Genomic DNA, 27678 nt, shown 5'->3' with positions numbered 1-27678 from the left:
GGCCTGTGCCTCCGGAGCACAGGCCTTCAGCCTAGAAACGCAAATTGGGACCAGATTCTGCCAGGCCTTGAAACAGCTATGGGGAAGTGTGGCTTCATTTGGAAAGCAAGTAGGAGCCACTGAAAATATTGGAGGTCATCTGAGTTATTCCACTGTAAAAGAAGATTCTGCCCTAAGCGACCCAAAACATGAGTGTCCTTGGTGCTTTGACTTGGGCTGCCGTGGTGGGCTCGCTGTGAAGGGATTACGTGGTATCCGCGTTGGATATGGTGACCAGGGCAAGGCTTTGTGGATAAAGACTGATTTTTAACCCTCTTTTGTGACAAAATTCAAAACAATTTAAAGGACACTCATGCATATATAAGTTTTAATACTTTTAAGACAATCATAAAACTACCTGGTGTACTTGGCTTTTTAAATTTTTTTGTGTGCTATGAAAGGAAAATACAGTTTTGTTATAAAGTATTTACTTTGGTAAGTCAGAGAAGAAAATAAAAATGTTAAAAGTCTAGTTAATACTTGAACTATTACTGATTAAGCTTATTGTGCTTATTGCATGTAATGTATGCATGCATATATTATTTTATATGATATTTATATTAAGGGAATGGGAATGAGAGCTTGTTTGGAGGTTCTAGCAGGGGAGCGCAACTGCTTGTACACCCTTGACCAAGGAACCGGTCTTCCTGTATCGGGTGGTTGTCCTCTTTGAAGCATGCAGTTTCAGGAGGGACACACAGGGAGCAGTGAGGGAGGAAGAAGACACCCGCCCAGCCAGCCAGATCAGCCCAATAAACCCTGGCGATCAATGGGGCCAGATGTCACAGCCAGATTGCCTGCATAATCATTCTTACAAAGATTCCAAAGTGAAAATTGACACTTGTATTTGGATAATCCATAGGTGCCATAGTTCATATTCTACATGTCCTAGTGTTAACATGGATTCTTTCCCTCCAGACACCCTGCATACATATGTGTGCTTTCTTAAGCCTTCTTGGGAATTATTCTGTGTTTCCTTTGGTCGCTTAACGCCACCTACACCTTTACCTCAGCCACCAAGTCCAGTCAGTTCTACCTCCTCAGTAGCTTAAATATAATATGCTATCGATAATTAGGGAACTACTCTTTCGGGTCTCTAATTGCACTATTGTGGCTACCGAATTGATTCAAAATGTTTCCCTTTCATGGTCATTTTGACTTTGGAAGAACCAGAAGTGAGGTGCCAGATGCAGTGAATGCGATGGATGAGGACACGTGTGATATTTCTATGACCCTCCCTTTCCCTTGGATGGCACTGGGCCACAACATTCCTTGTATTTTTTTTTATCATATTTTGTAAAGGTACTCCCAAAAGAGGACTTCTAGAAGTACTTCGGAAAGTGGCAAGGACGATGAGATGAGTATTTTGGAAGCGAGGAGGAGGATTTTGAGGGAGATTAATGGCCATGTGTCTTTTACTGTCATAATTCTTGTAAATGTACATACTCACCATATGTTTTGATCATACCTTGAACCTTGTCCTCCACCCGTGCTTCTGTCCTGGTTGGCTGCTCATTCATTCTCAGTGGAATGTGTCATCTGCCTGCATTACTGTCTCTTCTCACCACCTTTGTTGTCATTTCCCTCCCTTGAGCAGCCTGCCATGCTGTTTCCTGCTGTTCCATGACCAGGCCCAGCGCTCTCTCCCACCCCATCTTTGTGTTCCAGCAACCTGGAACTCCCTATCCCTTGCCATGTCGAATCCACACGTTCCCCTCCAGGCCCCAGCTGCTGCCTCCCTGCCCTGGCCATAGGTGTGCTGTCTGGGCATTGGCAGTTAGCCCTTCCACATGGTGCTGAGGCGATGTGGTTCCTCGCTCATAGACACGGATGCCTTGTGTTGTTTGTGCGGGTCTGCAGGAACCAGTGGAGTAGGTGCTTGGATACTGATTGTTGTTGTTAACGCCCTGAATACATTCACTGAGTCAACAGTGTTCTATAAGTACAATGGTTCCCAGTGTCAACACCACAGAGTAATAATTTTTGTGCAATGACCCAGCCCTAGATAATGCACATATGTTTTAAGGATTTTAACTCTAGTGCTTTGAATTCCCTATTTTCTGTTTTCTCGGGAGTTCTATACTAATTTTCCTTGCAAGTTATAATTGGTGATCACATAAGTATATGTGTGCTATTAAAAGTACTTTCTTCCATGCCTCACTAAGACCCATGTGTGATGCTGATGGTTGTGCTCCAGCAAGTGTGCTCATAGAGATTGCATCAGTGCATTTGATTTCTTTTTTCTGGTACCAGGATTGAACTCAGGACCTTGCACTTGCGAGGCAGGTGGTGGGGTGCCACTGAGCTAAATTCCCAGCCCCTAACATTTGATATTTTAAGGGCTCCTTGGGTCTATAAACACTGGCTTTGCCATTTTATCTGAACACAGAGCAGCATTGTCCTCCTGATTATTTTTTGTTAAAAAATGAATATGTTATGCACAAAGATTATTTGAAGAACATTTAAATATCGACTTGTCTTTATGACGTAGGACTTTTTGGCAAAGTACTCTTTACAGAAGTTTAGTGTGATATCACATGGCTGAGGGAACACATTTACTTTTTAGGTGCATGATTGAACATGTAGTCAATATAATGTAGAAAAGTAAGAATATCCTGAATGGTAAGTTTTGGAAAGTTAATTTGTGGAAATCTCAAAAGAAACCACAGAGTATGTCCTCAGACTGGGGTTGGTAAGCTTTTTCTATTTGGATCAGATAGTAAGACTTTCACTGGACTTTACAGTTCTGTCACATAATGTTTTATTTTTAAAACTCTTTAAAATAATAAAAACCTATTCTTAGCCCTTGGTGTGTTCTCCGGAGGTGAAGGTGTCTCCTGCGTCCACACAGATTCTAACTTCTGCGCTGATGGCACAAAGGCTTCAGCTCCCGGGTATGCTTTAGCCAAGCAGCCAGTAAGATGCTGAGCCTTGAGGAGGGCCTTTACCAGATCACCAGATGCGGTGGTTTGCAGGACTGTTACAGACAGTGTCAGACAGGTGTGGACTTAGGACCCTATACACACGGAAGTGCATAAGCTCCCCCGACTGGCCCGCATCTGCAAACGCAGAAGGCAGCCTATCCCCGTGGTTGCACTGCTCAGCCTGACCAGAGCTGTTGCTGGTAGGGCACACTTGGCTCAGCTGTGAGAAAGAAAAAGCCATTGACACTCTTGGTGACTGGGTAGAACCTGTTTTCTGTCTATCCTGGCAGAGTCTTGATCCTTTGTGACTATACCAGCATGTACAGCTAAAGATGAGTGTGTACTGAGAACCTTTCACGTGGCATCACTTTCTAGGGTAACTCAAGAGATAAAGGTGGAAAAATTAGACTGAAAGACTATGATTCAATAATTATGGATAGGGCCAGGGATGTGGCTCAGCAGCACTACATCTGCCTGCCAAGCACAAGGTCCTGAGTTTGATCCCTGGTACCAAAAAAAAAAAAATAATGATGATGGATAAAGTGTAGTCAACTGGCCAACCAGACTATATCCCTTGACCTTTTAACTCTAGTGCTCCCCCCTACCTTACAAAGGGTCTCCTGGAGCTTTTTGAATGAAATGTTGTTTTCTTGTTCCTTTAGTGCATCACTTGATTTTTTTTTTTTCATCACTTGATTTTTTAAAATTTATTTAAAAAATTTTTTTCTGGTACAGGGAATCAAACTCAGGACCTTGAACTTGCCAGGCAGGCACAGCACCACTTGATTTTTAGACACTGAATATTGCATTTTTGCTATTTTAGAATAATTAAAAATTGGTTTCTAAAATATATATAATAAGTTGCTTTTAAATGATGAGGCACAAATGTACACATTAAGAAATATGTGTTAATGTCTTCTTTTGGTTTCAGGTTCTGGGCATCCAAGTGAAATGCTTCCATGAAATTATCACGATAGGTTACAGAGTCTACCACTCTTATGATCTTCCATGGTTCAGAACACTCAGTTGGTGAGTGAACACGAAACTGGTTCAGATGTTAATGTGGATTCATTTCTAAAGTTCATGGGAGAAGCATCCCAATTGGCCAATAGCCAGTCAGTTTCCATTACTGATTGATTTTGGTGAATGATAAAAAGACTACAATAGAATCTTGAAAAGAAGAAAATCACCATTCTCCAGTGTACCTTTTTGCATCTCTCTTCAGTCTTTGTAAAGATTTCTAAACATCATTCTTATTCTTTTTCTTAAAAAACTCAGCATTGTGTCAGACACATTTTATATACTTCATGATCATAATTTATCAAAAATTTTACTTATAATCCTTTGCTTTAGTTCCCCTCAGTTGACATAAGAACACAACATATTTGGTGTATGCAAATACAGGTAAAGTCAAGGGGAAAAAATCATTAAATGATTTTAACATTTAAATATTTAAATATTTTAGAAACTTTCAGGTATAAATCATAGCTATTAATCTTGACCAGGAAACATTTTAATATAATAGTTCATATCTAACCTAAGTGCCCATGCCTTTTAACATAGTTGTTTGGTATCAGGCAACGAGTCCATGTCATATTAAAACAGATGTAACACTCTTGTGTTAACTTGCCTCCATCTTTTCCTTGGGTAAGGACATCCCAGGAATGACCTTTTTGTGTCTGTGATGTTGCTGTTCACAGTTTTTCTTGATAGGCCTAGTACAATCTTGGGAAGAGGGTTGCTGTATGCTGAAAGTCTGACAGTAGCTCTTAGCCTTGCCTATCTTAGGTAGTTACGCTGTGCATTTTTTATTGGTGTACCATGTTTGATTTATCCCTGATACCTTAAATTTGGAGTTTTTCTGAGAAATGGAACAGTAATACAGCATCAACTTATTAAAGTACATCCTAACCCTTTAAAAAAAGAAAACAGATGTATTGCTTTGGGGTTTAGAGTAGTTAAAAAAACATACAATTCTCTGTTTTGGTGATAGATGATTTTTTTTCTCTTAGCACGTTTCTTTATACGTGGCAAAGTGTATGGACAATGTTAGGCAGATAAAATAATTGGAAAACAATTAAATGCTAAACCATGTAGGCTTTATTCTAAGTGTACAAAAAGAAAAAGATGTCAGACTGGGCCCCAGTGGCTATAGAAGGCTTCATAGAAGAGACGAGGAAGACAAAGGCCGGCTTTGGGGAGGGGCACGTCCTGGGTTGGAAGAGCAGGGCCATCAGGCTCTAGGTATGGGATGGGTGTAGCGTGTCCCATGGGTGGTGAGACTCTGCTAGTTTTCCTGACCAGAAGTATTTATTGGGAAAATTTTTGGCAAAAATTGGGGTAGGAGGGCAGAGTTAGGCCTTGGTTGCCTTACAGAGGAATCTGAGACAGCTTTGTAGGGAAATAGAGAAATGACCTCACAGTGCCTGGGAATGGGAATGCTTGTCTTTATCTCAGGATGGGGCTCCAGTCTCACTGTGAGAACCAGCGGGAAGCTGCCCTCTCCTCTTCTGTACTCCCCGGCACTAGGACTCCGGCCTTCATGGGAGGCAGCACAGGAACTCTCTGGCCAGGATTCTAAACCCTTTTCCTGGTCCATCCAAGCTCCATGGGCAAAATCTGTGGGCTCAGCCTCTCCCAAGGGAGGGGACACACCAGAACCGGCAGGCAGGGGACAGGTGGCTCAGGAGACTTTATTTGTTTGTTTTTTGGTATCAGGGATCGAACTCGGGTCCTTGGGCTTGCAGGGCAGGTAGTGGAACCACTGAGCTAAATCCCCAGCCCCGGCTCAGGACATTGAAAAGCTTCTCCCAGAGTTTGACGTGCTGCTCGGTCCCATCCTCCAGTGTCCTTTAGGTCACTGCTCACTTGCAGTCCATCAGAACCAAGGGCAGTGGGGACGCCGGTGCTGTGTGAAGTTGTGGCAAGACTGGGTGACCTCTTTTGCCCACCCTCAGCCTCCTGTAGGGCAGCTGGGATGGCATCTGGCTATTTCTGTCTGAAAACTCCTTATGGCTGGGAGGGGCTGTGTGTGTGTGTGTGTGTGTGTGTGTGTGTGTGTAGAGTAGTTGTATAGTTTCTATGTTGTTGTCTCTGTCATTATATTATGAGTTAATTAAAGACACTGCACTATGTTGAGTAGATTGTCTTTGACTGATAGATTTGAAATTAAGTTTAACAATCAGGAAATAGCAGTTTGGAACAGTGTATTTTGAATTGTTCTTCTGAACTTGGTATTGATCTTTGTATCACCATCATCAAACATCTGTTGAGTTAGAGGGGGAAAGCCTTCAGACATGAAAAAGCTAACTGTTTGTAAATTCCAGGTACTTTCTGCTGTGTGTGAACTACTTTTTCTATGGAGAGACTGTTGCTGATTATTTTGCTACATTTGTTCAAAGAGAAGAACAACTTCAGTTCCTCATTCGCTATCATAGATTTATATCGTTTGCACTCTACCTAGCAGGTAAGTTGAGGGGCTGTTTCTGTATTGGTAGCTAATATTTTCCATGCTTAGTTTTACTTATGCTATTTATAGTCATAATGCCCTTTATTGGTAATGTTTATATTCCAGTGGTCTTAAATAGCATTTACTCCTAAGGTGGTTTAAAAAGTACTTGATAAATGCTCATTTCAGTTTTGTAAATTTTCTTGTGCAAATTAAAGGAACTTTAAAATATACAGTGACTATTAACTAATAATATTAAGAAACTTTCAGAGAGAGAGAGAGACAGGGAGGGAGCGAGGGAGGGAGAGGGAAATGGACAGAGACAGAAGGGAGCACACAAGAGAGAAAGCACTTTGTCCTAGAAAATAGAGCTTTCATATAGAATTAATCAAGGTAATTAGTTTTCCTGACATGGTTAATTAAATATGCAACTTTATCATATGCTATGCCACATTTTTTCATTCTTTTAGATTAAAAATCAGTTATCTAGGGTAAAGTTAGAATTAATATTTCTTCTCTGTAAAATTTTACCAATCATAAAAGAAAATCTCTAAGAAGTCTATTTTAAGATGTCATCTTCAAAGAGGGCTGATGGAAGTCGTAGCTCTACCAAATACTTGTAGTCAACCAAAACCTGAGAAATTTAATTAATCTCTCTGTGCCTCAGTTTCTTTGTAGAGCCCTTAGATGACTACCTGTCACTACTTAATATTTGTTACCGTTATTATTTTCATTTTTAAAGAAGGTAGTGAAATTTATTTGTGAGTGTTCACTTTAGCTGTTAATTTATTCTTTTAGCACTTAGATGTTTCTCAGTAAATTCTTTCCAATTTTGGAAATGTAATACAAAGTAGATGGTTCCTTTCCCTTTCCATTTAAATTGCACCCAACCATGCTGTGGGACGTGTGTCGTCCTTAGTGTGTCATTTCATTCCATCACTGTGATGTCCTTTAGGGGCTCCAGCTGCAACTGAGGCTGCTCAGGTCCTCCGAATTTGGTTCTAAAGAGCCGGAACATGAAACAGTCTGAAATGGTGATGGCGATTGTCTTGGTTACTTTCTTCATTGCTGAGACCAAGTACCCAAGACCTAAAGTTAAAGGAGGACAGGTTTATTTGGCTCACAGTTTGCAGAAGTCTCAGTCCCTAATTGGCCAGCTCCAAGGCAGGGTGGCCTGGCAGAGGGGCCTGGCAGAGCAGCAGGGCAGAGCAGTCAGGAGCCAGCAGAAGACAAGCAGCAGCAGCAGCAAACAGGTGCAGCAGCCCTCTTTCTGTCCCTTTTATTCCATCTGGGCTACCCGCCCTTAGGGTGGGGCACCCTTCATCCCAGCATCACACGCTATACATCCAGCCACCTCCAAAAAGCCCCAGCTGTGACATCATGTGGCTTGCGGAGGGGAGGGGGGACAATCTAGATACAAGCCCTAACAGTGATTTTTCAGAGATCTGAAGCTTTTGTTCAAAACATGAAGGGCTACATTTTATAAAAGATTTACCTCCTTTTGTATCAGGATTTTTGTTCAGTCCAGCTTTCTGACTCTACTTCATTTTGAAAAATTATTACTAGTATATTTACAGAAAGTAGAAACAGGCATTAAAGTATTTCTCTTCTTTCAAGAGGAGAGGAAGATGCACATTTGAAGGTAGTCCATTTTAAACTCTGGTAAATTTGGAGGATTACAGTTATGGGGAGAATATGGTGCTTGATGTCAGGTAAAAAGATCCCCTAAAATTTTATAGGGTAAAACATTTGACTTCAGTTTTGTCTTTATCAAAGCACATTTGTGGCATTATTTCTTGGGGAAAACTTTTGAGTGTTTTATCAAATCAACAAACTTATTTCTTTAAAAGAAAGGTAGATTCTGGAGTAAACTGTTTTGTATGCCAGGAGAGAATACATAGTCTCTCTCTACATATAAAATGTAAAGTGACAATGCTTTTTTTCTGACATTTTTAGTTTTAATAATAATATCAGCAAGAGAAGTACCTCTAGTGGCTTGTGTCTGCTTTTGTTTTATTTGTTTTGCAGGGGCCCTGTTCAGGGCCTTGCACATGGGAGACAAATGTTTTACCACTGAGCTGGGTTCCCAGCTGGCTTCTGTTACCAAACCTAATGATTTTACTTTTATTTCATGTGATTATTCTTATCATTAATAATTATTATAATTAATCATAATGTAAATAATTTGTATTCTATGTTAGTTTTTAAAAATCAGGTAGTTTCAAAAGATTTATAATGTAAATAGCACATCTGCATCCCAGCACTTTCATATGTTTTTCTGTTTTTCTAAGTAATGTGCCTGTCTCTTTAGGCATTATCTATTGACTTTCTGTAAAACCTGCCTCACCTCAGGATTTTTTAGTCATTGTTTACACTATTGAAGCAGGTACCTAAAATAATCACTTTTTGTAGAGTCAAATAGTATCTATGTTTATATTTCCATTGGTTTACAACTTTGTGCTTTTCCTATGCTGAATAACAACCGCCTCATCATCTCTTTTCCAAATAGGTAAATTTCAGAGTAAAGATCCTTAATTTTCCCTCTGGTCTCTGTTTTTTTGGTACTGGGGATCGAACTCAGGATTTTGTATTTGCCAGGCAGGCAGCAGCACCACTGAGCTACAACCCCAGCCCATGGGTAGTGTTCTTTTTAATGCTCACACAGTCAGATAATGTATTGTTGCCCTCCCTCCCTGCTGGCGACTCTGTCCCAGCGACCTCTGTGATCTTGTCCCCATGTGCCGGCTGCTGTGGGCCCTCCACCGGCTGCCCAAGATGTGGGCCCGGGCTTCTGTCCTGTGTCTTCCAGGTGTTTGGACATCCCTGAAGCACCCTTGAATAGTTTCCTGTGAGATGATGCATAGAAGATGAATGACTCATGTCCTTCTATTTCTAAAAATATTTGTCAGCTGTGGTCAGAATTGCTCGCTTTGGCTGGGGCTTCTCATCTGTCATTGGACATTGACTTAGTGCCCTAGCTTGGCAGTACGGGCCTCACCTTTGCCCTCTCCTTGTGTTCTCTATTCATTTTCTCCAGAAAACACCTCGAGTCATCCCAGATTCTGTGCTTCTAGCTTCCTGACTTTGCAGACATTATTTTTCAGTTCTCCTTGACCTCTCTTTAGTTCTCTTTGTTCTTGTGGGTTTTCACCTTAATTTCTTTCAGTGCTATTTGAGTGGTACACCAAGATAAAACAAAAATAAATATACATGCTCAAGACAGAAGCCGGGCCTAATTTTTTTGCTTTGCCCTTCTTGGCCTAAGCATTTATCAGTTTCTCTTGGAGCTCTGTGGATTGGCAGGGCTCCACTGGGCTATCTTCTAACCCAGGCCTCTCCTGTTGCTCAGTGAGATAGAGGCCACTGCTGGGGTCACTTTTTATGTCATGAGCGGGCCTAACACCCAGGCTGACTCTCCCTCATGGCCGCACTTAGTGCTGGTATTGAGGGGAGTATCTACACATGGCCCACCATGGGGCCTGAGTGCCACAGAGTACTGGTTTTTAAAAAATGAAGGCATAATATGCTGTAGTAAACCCTGGGACTAAAGAAATAGTCAGTGAAATCAACTTGCTACCTCAGAGTCATGCATGCCCCCCAGGCACTCCTTCCAGTTACTCCAGAATCTCCTGAATCTCCAGAATCTCCACACTCAGACCTCACCCTCCTCCCTCATCCGTTTCCTTGCTTCCTTTTCACATGGTCTGTGGATGCACTGTGTCCACACACCTGCCGGCTCACCCTTCCCCTGCCTGCAGTTCCGTCCCTACTGCTGTGCAGTGACATTGGATGGGTACGACATCAACAAAGTGACGCTTTTCCTTGGCTTACTTTCCCTTTGTGGTTTGCCATAACGTATCCTTATTCAGTGGGGACAGATAGAATTGTTTCATACCTCTGAGCTCTTAGGAAAGAAAATCTAGTATTTCTTTTTTCCCTGCAGTGCACTGATTTCTACCACAGACACATTTTACCCCTTGCTACTTAGGCTCATTGGGCCACGGAAGCTCCCTGAGTCGGGGTCTGCACAGGCACATAGGTGCTGCCCAGGCACCAGGTGCTGAGTGTGGGGTGCTGAGGGTGTCAGAGGTGATAGAGTAGACGTGGGGCCTTCTAGGGTCATGATGCTGTGAGGGCCATGCCTGCTAGATCATCGCTGCACGAGAAGAAGGACCAGCAGGGACATGAAGAGGGGGACAAGGGCCTGCTCTGATAAGGGAGCAGAGGCAGAAGAGCCTTAGAGAAGACATGGCAGGTGCGATAAAAGTGCAGAGCAAGTAGGCCTTTGCCCGGTGGCTAGCAGTGAAGGGCGTGGGGCTGAGAGGAGTGTGTGCCAGGGCCCGTCGCAAGCATCAAAGGCTGATGTTCAGGTAGAAGCCTGTGCCGGTGACTGAGAAACAGCTTGGATCTTGTCCCTGGGAAGTCGTTGGAGGATTTTATGCTAAGAGAAGATAAGAACCAGATTTGTGATTAGAGAAGGATGGGTTGGGCGACTGGGCAGGAAGCTACTGCTGGAGTTCATATGAACAACGCCAAGGGCCTTACTGAATTTAGTACCAAGGAGATTATAGATTTAAAAAAAATAAAGATACTGTGAGCTGACTTTAGAACCAACTGCTATTTTATGACAATCTTGAAAAATTGTTTTTGTATCCCTGATTAGTGGCTTAAAATATAGTTTTGAATTGAGGTAATTGTATTGTTCACATTCAGCTGTAAGAAATACTAGTTCCCTTTTATACTTTGCCCATTTTCCACCTGTGGTAAAATTTTAAAACTGTAGTATCACACAGGAAATTGACATTATCAGGCTCTTAATGTACTCTTAATATGCAACCTCCTCCTAAGCTAGATAGTCCTGGGTTCAATGATGAAGCCTCCAATACAGAACAAGCATAGGGTTCTACATCTTTTGTCATTTTAAGTGTGGCATAAAGTTGGTCCTGTTGGACCATAAGCCCCAACAGTGTGTCTCTGCTTTGCCTCGTTCCCAGGCCTCAGGGTGGGGTGGGCACTTGGGCTCCCTTGGATGAGTGGTGGGAAGGCTGGGGAGATGCTCCTCCTCATGCACTGCTCTCGGGCTGCTTCCTTAGCATCACGGTTTTGTTTGCTGCCTCAGGATGACCCTGGTGTAGTTAGCAACACCGTGCTCTCGGGCTGGCAGGTGCAGCTGGACTTCAAAGCATGTGTGAACAAGTAGAGTGCGAGCTCTGTTGAGGTATTTGTGCCTTTCACATTATACTGTGGAAATCTTTGGACGTTTTCGGTAAATAATATTGCAGGGGGCTTGTCAAAATTACATTTTCCTTTAGTGGTCAAGTGAGTTTGGAAAGCCAGCAGATTTAAAAAGCAGAGATAGCCCATGTGATTTCAATGACATTGAGTTTTATTGAAATAAAATGTAGATGTCTTTGAGGCTGACCCTTTATCATGGGCCACAAAATTAAATGACCTGTTTCCTGTCAGGTAAGGTGACTCACTGACTAGGGCGTGGAAATCATTCTGACATTGAGATAAATTTTGTAGACTTAATTTGACTGAAAGCAGAGAAAAAAAATTAGTGAGACAGAAAATAATAAGACAAAGATTTTTCTGTAGACTCTCCTCTTTTTCCCTCCCTTTCTCACTCCATCCATTTTTCTCTCTTCCTCTCCTACCCGTCTGTCTCTCTCTCCCCCTCCCTCTCCGCCCCTCTCTCCCTTCCTTGATTTCTCTTCCTCTCTCTCCCTTTCCTCCTCCTCTTCCCCCTCTCCCTCTCCTCCCCCTTTCTACCTCTCTCCCTCTCTTCCCCTCTCTTTCCTCTCCTTCCCCTTTCTGTATCTATTCATTTCTGTGTGTGTGTGTGTGCGCGTGTGTGTGCACGCACGCGTGCATGTATGCCTTTGCCTAGTAGATAGCAGTGTACTTGAGCTACAAATATGTATCTGCATCCGTTTGGTGATTTGGATATGGTACTGTAGAACCCAGAGCAGCCATTTGCAAACATGTTCAGCAGTGATGGGTCAATGAACTTCAGGTGTTTGACTGTTAAATTCATCTCTTTAGCCACCTAGTGTGATTTGCATTTTATTTAGTAGAGTTTTTGCTTGCATTTATATGAGCATGACTATTTTGATTTCTTTGCATCCTTAAGGGGGTGGCATGACTTGAATATAATGCTTTGAGATTGAGAAAAATTGATGGACATACAAAATTAAGTGATAGCTAAAATTAATGTGTAATTAAGATTTCTCCTGGACATTGTGGGTATCTTTTATACTGGAGGATTTAAAAATCTGTAAAATCTGTACACGTGCTAGTGGTCTACACCATACATTCACCATTCAGATTAACAGAGCAGTGTTTTGGTGGGGAGCTGGGCTGTAGCTCAGTGGTAGGGCAGTGGTCCAGCATCCACAGGCCCTGAGTTCAGTCCCCAGCACTGCAGAAAAAAACAAAAGCAAAACGTGGCTAATGTAATGGTTGGTTTGCCTGACAATTTATACAATACGTGTTCACTTAAAACTTTTTGTAACTTTTGTTTTGCTTAAAACTAATTATGATCTAGTATTGGGAAAAATTATACCACATAATGTAGTATGATTCTGAATTTATTTAATTCAGAATGTTAGAAATTTTTGGAGTTTTGATGGTTGTAGGAAAGTGTAATGAAAAATATAACCAAGTAAAGAATGAAGAATGAGGCTAGGTGTGGAAGCACAAACTTTTAATCCTAGCACTCTGGAAGGCTGAGGCAGGAGGTTCACAAGATTAAGGCCTGCCTGGGGCCATCTAGCCAGTTCAAGGCCAGTTGGGACTATATAGTGAGACCCTATCTCAAAAAAAAAAAGGGCCGGGGGATTTAGCTGCCTCGCAAGTGTAAGGTCCTGAATTTGATCCTTGGTACAAAAAATATATATATATGTAAATAAAATAATTAGCTTTGGAATTGAAGACTAATGTGTTTACTGAGTTGGTTAATCACTAATAATAAAATGTAAAAACAACTTTATTTTTTCTAACTAGACTGAGTTCTTGAATGCCAGTGCCTATCTTACTCATTTTTGTGCCTTGTGTCTAGCACATTATAAATGCTCAATAAATTTTTTTATTGTTTGTCCACTTTTTGGGGATTCTCGGTATCCCATCTGTCTTAGTTACTTTCTCGTTGCTGGGACAAAATACCCGACACCCACAGGTTAAAGGGAGAAAGGATTATTTTAGCTCACAGTTTGTAAAGGCTTCAGTCTGTAGTTGGCTAGCCCTAAGGCAGAGTGGCTTGGCAGAGGAGAAGCAATCTGTGCCATGGAGCCAGGAGGCAGTGAGACTTCCTTTCTGTTTTTGTACTGTCTCTCTTCAGTAAATGCATTATCCATACTCAGTGCTATGCTCAACCAATCAGTGGACTAATCCAGTATCACACACCTGTGATCCAGCCACTTCCCCAAAGTTCTGCTTATGAGTGCATGAGGTTTGAGGGGGACACCTAGATATAATCCATAAAACCATCTTTTGGACTTTTCAGAATCGTGGGTTTGGTTTTTTTTTTCTATACTACTTCTGTTTACTACTTCTGTTTTTTTTTTTTTAACAACTTCATGCTTTGTTTCTTTCCTTTTGAATACACTTTTCTTTAGCCTCTTGGATAACTGGTTCTTCTTGACGACCTGTGAGGACGCTTTTACACTGGGCTGCAGGACGTACATATCTTAGTTTTAGCAACACCAGGCACAGTACTCTGTTCATGAGTGATGGTCAATAGTTTTGCCAAACATAATTATTTACCAAGAGCTGTACATTAGGAAGCCTTTTCAGTGAGCACTCTGATTTATAATACTGTGGTGAAACCTGTGATTTTTAACTGGAAACATAGCTATGCAAATATTCTTTCCTAGGTAGGGGAAGAGTAAGATGATGTGGATCCAAAAGGATAAATTATTCTTTCCATAGATGTATTACAGCATGGTAAATATGCATTTTTACATATTTAAACATAAAATATTCACATGGCTGTGAATGAAAATGATTAATTTCATATGTTTCTTTTCCAGGTTTTTTTCTTTAAAAACAATATTTAGCTTTAAATATGTTAAGAAAATACTTCTACCCTCCTCTGTTAAAGTCAGAGAAGTGCACTATGTTAATGTGTTTAGGGGTCAGATAATTATATCCGTTAGGTAAAGTTGGATCAAGTCAAAGTGAGTTGCCAAGACCATTCTGGATAAGATAACCATTAGGTAAATATTGGATGGCACTGCTGGTAATTTTGTTTGAAGAAGTGCATCAGAGTAAATTTAATTTAATTCAATTTAATTTCAAAAAAGAGAAAGCCATGTATTTTAGAGTAGTATTTGTTATGGAATTCACAGTTAGTGGTTTTGATGAGTTCCCAGGGTGGTATTGGGAGCCCAGTGGTCTGATTGGGCAGGACAGGAAGTTCTTGGACAGGACAGAAGTTCCAGTGGCATCTGTCTGGTGTCTCTGTTTTGTCCTTTCCCCATTATTAGCCTTTGAACCAAATCTAGTCTACATTCAGCTTCAGCCATGGACCAATGGCATAAATTACATTACTTGATCTTCAAGTCTGCTTGCTGTAGAAGAAAAACTTGAAAGCAATAATTTTAAAGGAATCTTTTATCCAGTAATTGCAGTGCCATGAATTCCATGTTTAATGCCTCCCCTCCCCCCATCCATCCTCTCTCTGTCCCTGTTTCTGTCTCTCTGTAATGGCTTACAGTTATGTCTATACTCACAAAATGTTTCAAAGTTGCTTCTGCGATCTAGTCTAGAGGACTGAGAGAAGGTAGAAACTGAGATCAGTACACATTCTCTTCCTTTGCCTCCTGCTTTACTCTGGGACCTTTAAAATCAGTAATTGGAACCTAGCCCACAGCATTTGTGGCTTGGTTCTTTGCTCTAGGAGAGGTGTAGCACCCTTGCTCACTCTAGTGGGTGGAATTGCCTTGGAAATAGAATGCAGGTAAGCCAAGGCTAACATTTATTCTACATGAAATAGATCATTTGACAATTTAGTTGCTGCTTCAGAGAAACCATCCAAAGGTGTTATAGAATATATAGCCATTTATCAAATATGAGACCTCGTTTGTGCATTTTCAGTATCCAACTCTGAAAAAAAAAAGCTTATCTTTAGAAGCACACTGGTGTGTTGGGCTTCCTACTGCCTCTCATTATTTTAGTATATGATTTAAAGTTTCTTTTAATTGGCAAGAATTTTTGTTTAGTAAATCTTCATTCTAGTAAAACTTACAGGATATAAACATAAACTCAAATACTGGTGGTAAATCTTGAAATTATTAAAAGTATTGTATTTTATTATAATTATTATATACAGGTCTAAGAAATTTCAGTTGCTCCTCACCTGAGTCCTGGTAGCCTGAGTTTGTGAGGAACTACACATCTCCGGAGGGTCAGGAGTAGCCGAGCTCTACTTTCTAGCCCCCCGATCGTCAGTGAGCTAACAAAACCCTTGGTGCATTTTTCTTCATCTGTAAAATGGAGTGATAGTAGGTACTGAGATCTCAGAAGGATTAAATGAGTTAGTATGTATAAAATGCTTAGATAAGAGCCTGGAGCCTAACGTGTTCAGTAGATGTTAGCTACTGTGGTAGTGATTAATAATTTCGTATCATATAGACACTGGAAACCTTCTGTGCACACTCTGGACAAACAGACTCTTCAGGTACCTTACGTGTGTGTAAGCTGGGGATGGAACCCAGGACCTTGCACAGGTGAGGCAGTCGTGGTCCCACTAAGCTCCACCCCAAAGCCACTCTTAAGGGATCAATGGAGCAAAGAAGTTTTATTCAACTGAAATTCAAGGCCTGTTTTCCATGTCCACCTGTTAGCTGATTCTTGTAGTGAATGCAGGAGCTGTTCATTGGATTTGTGCCATTGAGTATATTAGGCACTTTGCTGATTATGAGGTTGTTTCCTTGCCATGCTTAAAGTGAGGAAGTAGGAGAGACGGCATCTCAGTAATGGCTACCAGGGCCTAGGTGAGATGTAGGAATCAGTTTATTTGCACTCAGGTTGTCTTACACTTTGTACCATATTGCACAACAAGCACATGTTTTTTGTTCTTGAACAGGTTTCTGCATGTTTGTACTGAGCTTGGTGAAGAAACATTACCGTCTGCAGTTTTATATGGTGTGTATTAACCATTATTGTGTAGTCATTGTGTCATAAACCCTCTTCCCTCTCTTCTTTTTTTCTTCTGTTGAGGAGATGTAATCCTAGTTTGCGTTAGTTGAAGAGTATTTCAATTTCAGATGACCACTGAATACAGAATGTTGAAGCTGAGACATTTTTAAGGACTTAAAAATTTTTAGCTGTTCCCAAAACTTTGCTAAAATTATTTTGTAAATATACCCAGTGACTAAAATTTAAATAAACTATTTGAATTCCCTAAATGTGTAAAACTTTGAAGCATTTTCATAATCTCTACAATGATTACAAAGCCCGGGAAACACCTACCATGTTGTTTTATAGAAATTTACTTTGTTCCTTATGCATGACTGTGCAGGGAGCAGAGTATGGACTTTCTTGGTAATTATGGTTAGTCACAGAATTACATAATTCTTTTTGGCGTAAGGTATCTGGCTGAGTGAGTCAAAGTCTATGTTTTATGAAATTTATCACGTGCTGAACTTTTCCTGTTTCTTCAAAATGTAGCCAATTATAAGACTAAAATACAGCATTTCATTTAGATCTGTCTGTGAATTCATGTATTAACAGGGCTTGTTTTAGATTGGGATTATATTTCCTATTTGAACTTTGCTTTTCTCCATTAAGACATTCTGCTAATTATTAAATTATTACTGCTGGGACATTGTAGTATTTCTTACTTTTCTAATTTCAGGGGATCTGAAAGCGAAGAGTAAAATTCTTAGTGGAAATCTAAAAATGATCAAGACATGTTAGAAATAATAGCATCTCCTGTGAGAAGACAGCCCTTCCTTGGACCCTCAGAAAACTGGTTCCAGGACCCCCATGAATCCCAAAATCCATGGGTGCTCAAGACCCTTATATAAAATAGCATAGTATTTTTGTACGACTAATACATATCCTCCTATAGACTTTGAATCATCCACAGACTACTTATAATGCTTGATACATGGGGAAAGCTGAATAAATGGTTATTCTATGGCCGGGCATGGTCATGCACACTATAATCCCAAGACTCAGGAGGATGAGGCAGGAGTTCAAGGCCAGCCTGAGCTACATACATAGTGTATTCAAGGCTGAACTGCATGATGAGACGCTGTCTCAAAAAAAGAAAAAGAAAAGTTATACTGTGTTGTTTAGGGATTGATGACACAAGAAAATAAATCTATACAGATGCCCCCAGGTATTTTCTATCCCTGATTGGTTGAATCCACAAATGAAAGACTTACAGACAACAGAGGGGCAACTACATGAATGATGTCTATTGAAAACAATCATTTTTAGATTTTGAAGCAACTAGCATCAAAGAATTCAATCTTTTATGTAAATAAAAACAGAATAAAACAGAACAACCTACATAAAATATTATTTGCTGAAATGGAAAATAGGCTTATTAAGGATAATTCAAATTTCTAATTATTTTGAAAAGTTGTTTTATAAATTCCGGTCAAAATTCTGAGACTAGTACCTAGAAACACTAGCTTCTCCTGGTTCCCATCCTAGTTGGGCTGCACTGAGTCATTAACATAGCCAACTCTCAGGCCAGGTGGAGGGAACACAAAGGCCTTAGGAACCATGAAATCGAACTGTACAGACCTGTGAAGGTCAGTTTTCAAGTAAGAAAAGACAGAGTTTAAGGGCAATGGGTGGTGCCACATGCTTGTAATCCCAGCTACTCAGGAGTCTGAGGCAGGAGGATCGCAAGTTGAAGCTCAACCTGGGCAATTTAATGAGACCTATGTCAAGTTTTCTAGGTAGATGGATAGAAAGAAACAAATATATAGGTCTGGAGATGCAGCTCAGTGGTAGATTGCTTGCCTAGCAGGTTTGAAGCCCTAGGTTCAGTCTCCAGGACCCCAAAGGGAGTGGGGGAGCAGGCAGTTGGATCCTACTGGTTTGGAGGATTGGAAATTAGAAATAACTCAGTATGGGAAAATGTTAGCATGATAAACTCTGGAAGGAAAATAGTTTTTAGCATTTTTCATAACTGCAAGATGCAGCCAGAGTAAAATAAGTGATCCTCCCTAAATGCCACAGCAACACCATAAATTTCTCATCATCATTTAAATTGAGAGATTCAAGATTATAGTTTATTTCTTATATGTGTTGTTAAAATTTAGTAGTATATTTCACTATTAACATTCCATTTGTGTATAAAGTAAGATTAGTTTGGTAAAGATTTTTATTCATTTAAGATTCTAGTAGGCAATATAGTAATTTCAGTTTACTAACTATACTTATTCTGTGTGACCTTATCTTACAAAGTTTGACCAAAAGTGAAGGCAGAAACTGCTGTTTCCATTTTGCTCTTGCTCCCTTGGCTGCACTGGCCACTGTGTCTGCTAACTTTCATGTTGTTGGGCTGTTAACAGTTCGCGTGGACTCATGTCACTTTACTGATAACCGTCACCCAGTCTCATCTGGTCATCCAAAATCTGTTTGAAGGCATGATCTGGTAAGGGGACAATATTATGCTGTGTCACAGTTACATCTGGCCCTCTGGAAAATCGTTAACATTGGGCGGTGTCTGACAGATGTCCACTTAAATATACTACATGCTATTCTTCTCTTCCATTAAAATTACTGAGTTTGTGTATTGTTTCACAGGGCTTATGCTTCATTAACAACTGGAAACTTGCCAGGGACTTAGCTCAGTGGTTCTGCTGCCTGCCTTGAAAGTGCAGGGTCCCGAGTTCGATCCCCAGTACCAAAATAAAACCAAAAACAACTGGAAACTTTCTTAAAATTCCAAACAAAGTGCAGAAAGTCCACACAAAAGCCCCAGTTATATTTCTAGATGCTAATAAACCTTAATGTGACTTTTATAAAAGACAGACTTTAGAAAGAGTTTAATATTTACATGGAATGTGAGGAGAATAGGAAAGTTTGCTTGTTAGCAAGCATGTACTGGTGATGCCTTTTCCATCATTTAGGGAGAAGTCGGGTGGTTTCTCCTGGGCTTCTGTGAGGAGTGGCTTTCTAGATTCCAGAGGTGTGGAGTTGTAGTTGTGCAGCAGTGTCATGAAGATTCAGAGAACATTTTATTAAGTAAAAATTATAAGCTTAATAGTCAAAATGAGTTGGAATGAAGAAAAGGCTTAATATTTTTTAAAAAATGGTTATATTTACCCCACATTCATTTTAAGCCCATTAATTAAAGTAGTATAAAATTATTGCGTTTATTAAGACAAATTTTATTCCCTGACAGTGTCATATATTTACTGAAATCCTTGTGTATGTGTGTGTGTGTGTGTGTGTGTATGTGTAAACACTTGAAATGATTTAAGTTTGTCTGCCATATGAAAACTTGCCTTGATGGGGAGCAGTTTCTGAAATAAGTAGAGTATGGGCTTAACACAATCACAGATTTGGGATAAAAATAAATTAATTTTTCTTAGAAGAAAGAGAATTTGCTTTAAGAGTTTGGTATAAATTTATCAGATTATGCTCTGACTAAACTGGTTGACTCATTTCCATTTTAAAAGATTACTTAAATTTTATTTTTTTAACTTGTTCCTCGTAAAACTAAGATTTAAGTGCCCATAACCATAGAAATTGATTATTTAATATTTTCCTAAGCCATATTCTCTTAAGTATGTTTATTTATTGTGATCTACTTAATTGCTAAATGAGCAAATCTGATATATTTACTGCTTTTGCTAATGTTTTGTGTTAGCTTTGGGCTGGGCTGAAGCATAATCTAAGCATAAGCTAAAGGGTTATTACATTGGTTCATTATGAGTCATAAGCCTGTGTGAATATTCACTGCTTAATCATATGGACTTTTTCTGCTGACTTTTTCTTTTTTAAAGGTTCCTTGTTCCAATATCAAGTGTTATCTGCAATGACATTACTGCTTACCTTTTTGGATTTTTTTTTGGAAGAACTCCATTAATTAAGGTAATGGAAAATGTTATATGCAAGTCACTCCCATAACCTTAAAACTAGCCACTGGAAAACATTTTCAACCACTCAGTAATGCTGCACATTGCCATCTCTCTAAGATACGACTTTTACACCCAAACTCATTTTTAAAAAAAGATCTGAGAACCCTTGAATAAAATAATAGAATGCAAGTAATAATAAAAGATTAAGGCTGGATATTTAGCTCAGTAGTCTGCCACCTGCCTTGCAAACGCAAGGTCCCGAGTTCAATCCCTGGTACCAAACCCCCCCCCCAAAATAAATAACTAAAAGATTAAAATAAAGAAAGAAAAATACAAGCATATTGTTGCCACATATTTTGGTCATGCTTATAGGCAGTGGAGGCCAAGAAATGAAATGTGTTATCCAGGCATGGTGGTGCACACCTGAACTCATAGGATGGAGGGAAACTGAGGCAGGAAGATTACAAGTTCAAGCCCTACCTGGACAAAATAGCAAGACTTGTCTCAGAATAAACAATAGAAAGGACTGAGGATGTAGCTCAGTGGTAGAGAACCCCTGTGTTCAATCCCCAGAATCATCACCCCCCCACACAAAAAAAATTATTATACGGTTATTTTGAGTAAAAAAGAAACAAGCCAATTCTTCATGGAAATTAAACCTTTTTCTAGAACTGATTTTTCTAGTAAAGAAGAGCTTTTATGTTTGGGCTTCAAACAGGATTTACGCCACATATTGGGCAAAGTCTTCAATAATATTTCTACACATAGATTACTTGACTACTGCAGTATTATTTGAAGGCAGTTTGGGCAGGGACTGAGCCCATGAGTCAGGTATAAAACCTTCTGTGTGTTCAGAGTGATGTGGGGTAGCTTAGTGTTTGTGGAGGAATGAATAGACTACTTGTCCTTCAGAAAACCTTCCACAAACTCTTCCCCTGTGGGGGCTGGGGTATAATTCAGGGATAGAGCACTTGCCTAGCATGCATGAGGCCTTGAGTTCCATCTCTACCACCAGAAAAAGAAAAAAAAAATCTTGTGAGAATCCAGCACAATACCAGGCAGAGCTGTAAGGATAGTGGCAGCAAAGTATGTACCTTGAAAGTGACTCTAAAGCTGGTGCAGTACAAAATTAAGCATAAGTATTCAAGAGGTTTGGGTGGGCTGTTCTGGGCTTAGAGAGACTCTTAGGGCTCTAGACAGATTTCAGTGGCTAATATTGAACATAGCTTTCTAGTGACTTTACAGGCTGGGTTAGCTGTATAACATCCCCTGGCAATTGAGCAATTAAACTCTAAACTGATCTGATGTGGATCAACTAGATTTGATAAGTTATCTTTAATCAGTAGACACTTGAATTTGAGACTGCTGCTACTTTGTAGCAACAGTAGAGGCTCAGTATTATCTAGGAGGGAGTGTATCCCTTCCTTCTGTACAGCAGGATTCTTAACAGATTTGTCAAGAAGCCGTATCTGCCAACCATTTTGGTTTTGGGTTTATCAGCATCAAGACAAGAGCTCCATAAATAGCTCAATAAGTTCACTTGTAATCCATTTCTAACTTCAGAAATTTCCCTCTGAAATTTGGCTTCTGTCATTGTTTGTTCCAAGGAACCAATAATCATGAAAACTATCAGTGATCTCTTGACCCCAGCCCGTATTTGCCCTGGGAACTTTGGGCTCTTGTCACCACCACCTGCTCCTAAATCTTTACTTCTGCCCCTGCATTGCTGTTCCAGACTTTCCTCCAGGTTTCTTTCTCCAAATGCCCCATTGACTGGAAATAGCTCAACTCTGAAACAAACACCATTTATTTTCAGAAGTACAACATGATCTTTTCTTTCTGGAGACTGACGAAGATTGTGAATACTTGAGGATCAAATACAGTGTTTGGGGCTATGGAGTGCCTTACCATTTCAGAAAGAGATTTCTTTATGTATTGCATGTTAGGAATATAGGAAAATTGGGTATGCTGCACCATCTCTGTATATGTTATACTCATTCTGTTTTCGGTCAGTAGCAGGTCAGCACAGACTGTGTGTACCTAGAATGAAGATATGTCATCCTTACTCCAAGACAAGCATGAATGTTGTGGAATACTTATTTCTCTATACAGTTTATAGCCCTTTAAGGGATTAAAAAAACCCCAAGAATTTGAAACAAATAGACATTTGCACAAGAAAATCAGAATCACAGGATGAAGGAAAAAAGATTTTTAAAAGGTTCCAATAAGAGAAAAGAAAGGAGGGAGACACAAGACATTGAGGGAACTCCTTGGACAGAGTTTGCATATCTGTTGTGTGTTTTGTAAGTGCAGTAACTCTTTTCAATTTTATTTGACCTTTTTTAGTTGTCTCCTAAAAAGACTTGGGAAGGATTCATTGGCGGTTTCTTTTCTACAGTCGTGTTTGGATTCATGGTGAGTTTTACTAGGATTTTTATTTATATTTTTCAAATGAAAGTTTATTAGTCTGCTTTAAACCTTAAAAAATAAACCACAAAATGCTGATAATATATTTATTGAAACCTGTTACACAGAATCAGTCCTGTACCCCAGGACCTTGGCTGCATCCCGGAGTCACCTGGAGAGCTTAAACACACTCTGTGTCCCAGCCTTGTCCCAGGATGACTAACTTTCGTGGGTGGTCTTGGTGGACAGCCAGATCTGAGGTCCACTGTTGTGGTGGTGTGTTTTGATAGTTTCTTATTGCTGTTCTGCATTTGGGAGATGTAGGTGCCGAGACTGTAGTGTCTGAGTGATAGCAGAGAATGCAAATGATGTTGAAAACTCTGCCCTTTTAATACTTGTTAGCCATGTGGCCCAGTGGATGGTTCTTGCTATGAGCTCAACTCATAGCAGGAGAAGTCTGTTAATTGTACATAATGTTAACATTTAACCATGAATAATGAATATTGTTCATGTTTAAAAATTAGTTTATAATTATGTAGGAAGTTTCAGTTTATATTAAAAAGTACAAGAAGAAAAGGTAAGAATCAGTAAGATTACTGTAAATGACTGAATATAAGATAAATATACAAAAAACTACTATTGAGTTTAAAAAATAATTCTAGTCCCTGACAGTTGTAGTTAGTATAAAAAAGTATATCCAGCTATAGAGTAATGAGTAACAACATGAAGCTTTGAGAGACAGTAAATATACAAATAAATGGAAATGGCCATTATCCTGGATTGGAAAACTTCTATAAGTTCTTCTTTTACTTTATAAGTTTAGTTCATTCTCAATGAACATTCCAGGAGAGTTTCATAAAATTATTCTGAAATGTTTGAGGTAGAATATTGATAATAATTAATAATTGGAATAATGCAAATTGTCTACTCTACTTTATACATTAAAAAGCAAGACTAATCAGAGTATTAAGTTAAATAATACCATAAAGATTGGTATTATTAAAGATTAATTTAGAAATTCTGTATGAATATCTACATCATTGGAAAAATATAAAGTTACCCTATAAGAACCTAGCATATGACAAAATAATGAGGAGGGAAATTGTACTTTTTTAAACAAACGGTTTTGAAGAAATTGGTTGTTTGGAAGCAAAATCAGTTTATATCCATTCCTAGAGTCATATTTGAATTTCTATTAACTTTTCATGAGCAAAATAATGAGGTGAATGGCTGCAAGGGAAACAAAAAACAAGAAACTGTTGTCCAGCAATTTAAATTTATAATAGAATGTTTTATTTTATGTATCTTTTACTTCCTTGGCTGAAGATAGCTGGTTTTAAAACTTACAATGATTTGGCTAAGAAGGGAACAATTGAGTCAGTTCTGGGTTGGTGAAGAACAATGGTGCTTTTCATCTGTATTATTTTATACTATCTTCTTAGTAATTTTGAATCACTGGGTAAAAGTTTGTATGCAATGAAGTTAAATCTTTTCCTCTCCTGTACAGTATCTTCTTAATTCAATCTTTCATCTTTGTAGCTTGTAGTAAGACTACACGTACTTTTAAAAAGTAAGATCTTGCTATCATGCATTTCTGAGTGTTCAAATTAGCTTCTTTCTCTTTCCCTTCCTCCCCTACCCCCCACCCCTGTGGACATACAGAGATCTCATTGCTTTTGGAAACTTTTATTTTTATAACGGTCTTCCAAGGGTTTTGTTTGTTTTTTTTTTTTTAACTGGAATATTTACTAGGACGACCTTTTAGCATTAAAAGTCCACGACAGAATGTTAATATGCCAAAGTTGTGGGTTTCACATAATGAATGACACACATTCTGGGTTTCTGACACACAGCTCACATGTGTTTGGGCGCTGTTCATGGGCTCCTCTCTGTTGTTCAGGCCGCCTACATGCTTTCCAAGTATCAGTACTTCGTCTGCCCCATTGAGTACCGCAGTGATGTCAACTCCTTTGTCACTGAGTGTGAGCCTGCCGACCTCTTCCAACTGCACAGCTACTCACTGCCCTCCTTCCTGAAGGCAGTGTTGAGACGGGTAAGAGCAAGGGCTCAAGATGTGTGGTCAGGAGGAGCTTTCCTTTCAGAGACCAAGCTCTCTGTGAATGTGAGGTCAGATTTCTACCGAAATCCAAGTCCTGCAGAGTTTTTAACTTGATGGTGTCACAGTGGTTTTCAATCGATAGTGTGTTCTCCCCTTGTGATTTCTCTTTCCTAAGCATTAAATGAGTTTGAAAATTGCAAATCATTTGTATCCGAAGAATATATTTAAATATTGATGGTAATTTATTTTGTATATGTTTTAAGAATGTTTTTTAAAATCTGTAGATTTTTACAAATTGAATGAATTAGAATGAGTTTTACATGTTACTGGTATGAATTAGCTCAATTTAAAACTTAAAACTCACCAATTCAAAGAGCACTTAAATTTTAGAGAATGTTTATTAGCACAGGAAGGTTCTACTTTTAAAAAGGAGCGTTCCTTTCAAAAGCACACTGCTGCCATTTAGAGCACTTTGAGGTGTCCCCCGCCCAGGGTACCTACAGGTTCCCCAGTAGCGCTGTCCTGACCTGTGTTGTTAGTACTGGGGTGTAGTCCACTAAAAAGGGGAATCAGTCATGTGTGTGTCACACGAGTATGGGTATTCATAATTTTTTAGAAGGAAGTTAACCAACAAATGATTTCTTTCATTAAGTGCTCAATGTCCAAGCCTTCTGTTATCTGTTACAGTGCTTTCAGTGGCACCAGCCTTTGATTCAGTGGAGGCTCCTGCTTTGAATAGCAGCCACAGGACCTGCTGTTCACAGACATCTCTCTTGGACCTCAATTTGTGTTACTTAGAGGGGAGTGGAAGGTTTAGATTTATAAAATAGACTGCAGAATCCTGTTTTTACCCTCTTTCTCCTCTTTTATAATTGTCTTACTGATGCTCATTTTGATCGTTCTTTGTATTTTTATGTTTCCACAGCATTCAGCATAGCTGTCAGAGAAAAAGCCAACTTTTCCTTTTCACCATGTAAAGTTAAATCAAGTGAAATAAAGTACAAAATTAAAATAAATTATTTTATTACCAGTACTGCTGGTTAAAAAAAACCCCACCAATAGAAATTAGCTCAGCAGATTCCCCACACACTCACTAACCCCTACCATTGTCCAGTTCCTAGATCACTGGAATACGCTCTGCCAGCTGGAGGACTCAGGGTCCCCTGGGTGCCTTGCTGAGGGGACAGAAGGGTTGGCTCAGCAGTTGACAGGACAGAGGACCTGCAGTGGATTTTCTTTCCTGACTCTTAAAGCTTGGAAAATTAACTCCCCAGAAATGTGCCATCTGCTTTGACTTACTTTTGTATCATGGCTCCTGCATTAGGTGACATGCTCAAATACAGTTTTAATGGAATTAGTCCCAGTGTCCCCTCTCCCACTTTCTTTTTCCTTTCCAGGAGACGGTGAGCTTGTATCCTTTCCAGATACACAGCATTGCTCTTTCAACCTTTGCTTCTTTAATTGGCCCATTTGGAGGCTTCTTTGCCAGTGGTTTCAAAAGAGCTTTCAAAATCAAGGTATGTTTTTCGATTCTTTGTTATGTTATTCATGAACATTATTAGAGAATGCATCTTAGTTGGAATTTGGTCGCCTGTTGGTTGAAATTTAATCCTTAGGCAAAAATTTATAGCTGCAATTTGTTTTAGCTGCACAAAAACAATGCTCAGTGGATTTGAGTGTGTTCTTTTCTGTTAGGTTTCTTTCAGTCATGCCATGTGAATACATCCATCTTAAAGTGTCTTGCCGGCCTCCTAAAGAAACGACTTGTTCCCTAAATATTGGTATTAGCAGAGTCCTGTTTGTTCAAGTGCTTGTCTAGGGGGGTCTAGCTGTGAATAATCTGAGACTTAGTGCTTGGCCAGTCTCACTTGAAGAGTATGAACAAGAACCTTCGGGTAGGTAGCTGTCCATTCTGCTCGATTGGGGATTGCCAAACTTTTCCTGGGAAGAGCAAATGCTAAGTTGTGTTCAGCATGGCATACCATCACTCCTATCACACCTCTCTCAACTCTGAACTCTGTTGTTGCAGTGTGCCCCACCACCCCACAGGCCATATGTCGATGAATACGTGTGATGGGGTCTTAAGAAAACTTTATTTACAAAGCGGGCTGAGAGCTGGATTTGGTCTTTGGGACCTGGTTGGCAGACCCTGCTCTAGATACTTCAGACTATCCATATGTTTGGTTAGGTTAGCTCATCATGAAGCACATCACCTTGTCTCCCTTACTTAAGGGAGGGACAGATGTGTGCCCTGCAGTGGGGAAATCAGGGAAGGTCTCTCTGAGGAGGTGGCATTTGAGGGGATGTCTGAGCAAAGGAGAGTAAGTCCTACAGAGAAAGTGAAGGGAGAGAGTTGCAGCAAGTGTGGAGGAGCAGAGGGGCTGTGCCTGCTGGAGGGGAGCAAGCGCAGTGTGGCCGCACTACTCCCCAGGAAGAAGGATACACTTGAGTCATTGCTAGGAAGACGATGCACCTCGAAACCACAGTGCTAAGTGAAGTAAGTCAGACACAGAAGGTATTGCATGGTTTGTCTTATATGAGAAACCCAAAGTATAAGTTATTTAAAGAGCAAAATAAAAGACAGATGATAGGAAATGGGGAGGTAGGCACTGTGAAGATGAGAAGGGGATCTGAAGGTGGGGAAGGTGTGGAAGGGGAAGTAAATAGGATCAAGATGCAATATGTATCTGTACAGATTCCCAACATGAGTATAATTACTTATGTATACCAGGCATATGCTAATACAAACAA

At 39.9% G+C, this 27678-nt stretch overlaps 1 protein-coding gene across 3 annotated transcripts in view; it reads left to right on the top strand.

Annotated features, from left to right (window-relative positions):
- The window catches only part of Cds1 (CDP-diacylglycerol synthase 1), a 64301-nt gene that overhangs the window by 25275 nt on the left and 11348 nt on the right, over positions 1 to 27678 (top strand). For all 3 annotated transcript variants that reach the window (XM_004872340.3, XM_021250300.2, XM_021250299.2), the window contains 8 exons: positions 3895 to 3992; positions 6290 to 6429; positions 16499 to 16557; positions 18948 to 19030; positions 20388 to 20475; positions 22809 to 22877; positions 24769 to 24921; positions 26325 to 26444. In XM_004872340.3, the coding sequence (XP_004872397.1) occupies positions 3895 to 3992; positions 6290 to 6429; positions 16499 to 16557; positions 18948 to 19030; positions 20388 to 20475; positions 22809 to 22877; positions 24769 to 24921; positions 26325 to 26444 (810 nt within the window). The remainder of the gene's footprint in view (positions 1 to 3894; positions 3993 to 6289; positions 6430 to 16498; positions 16558 to 18947; positions 19031 to 20387; positions 20476 to 22808; positions 22878 to 24768; positions 24922 to 26324; positions 26445 to 27678) is intronic.

The sequence above is a fragment of the Heterocephalus glaber genome, unplaced genomic scaffold, assembly GCF_053883595.1.
Source record: "Heterocephalus glaber isolate CG9 unplaced genomic scaffold, H.glaber_assembly_v1.0 deba00001698, whole genome shotgun sequence".
In the NCBI taxonomy this organism is placed as follows: Eukaryota; Metazoa; Chordata; class Mammalia; order Rodentia; family Bathyergidae; genus Heterocephalus; species Heterocephalus glaber.
The sequence above is the reverse complement of the archived record's forward strand: the minus strand, read 5'-3'. Positions and strand labels throughout refer to the sequence as shown.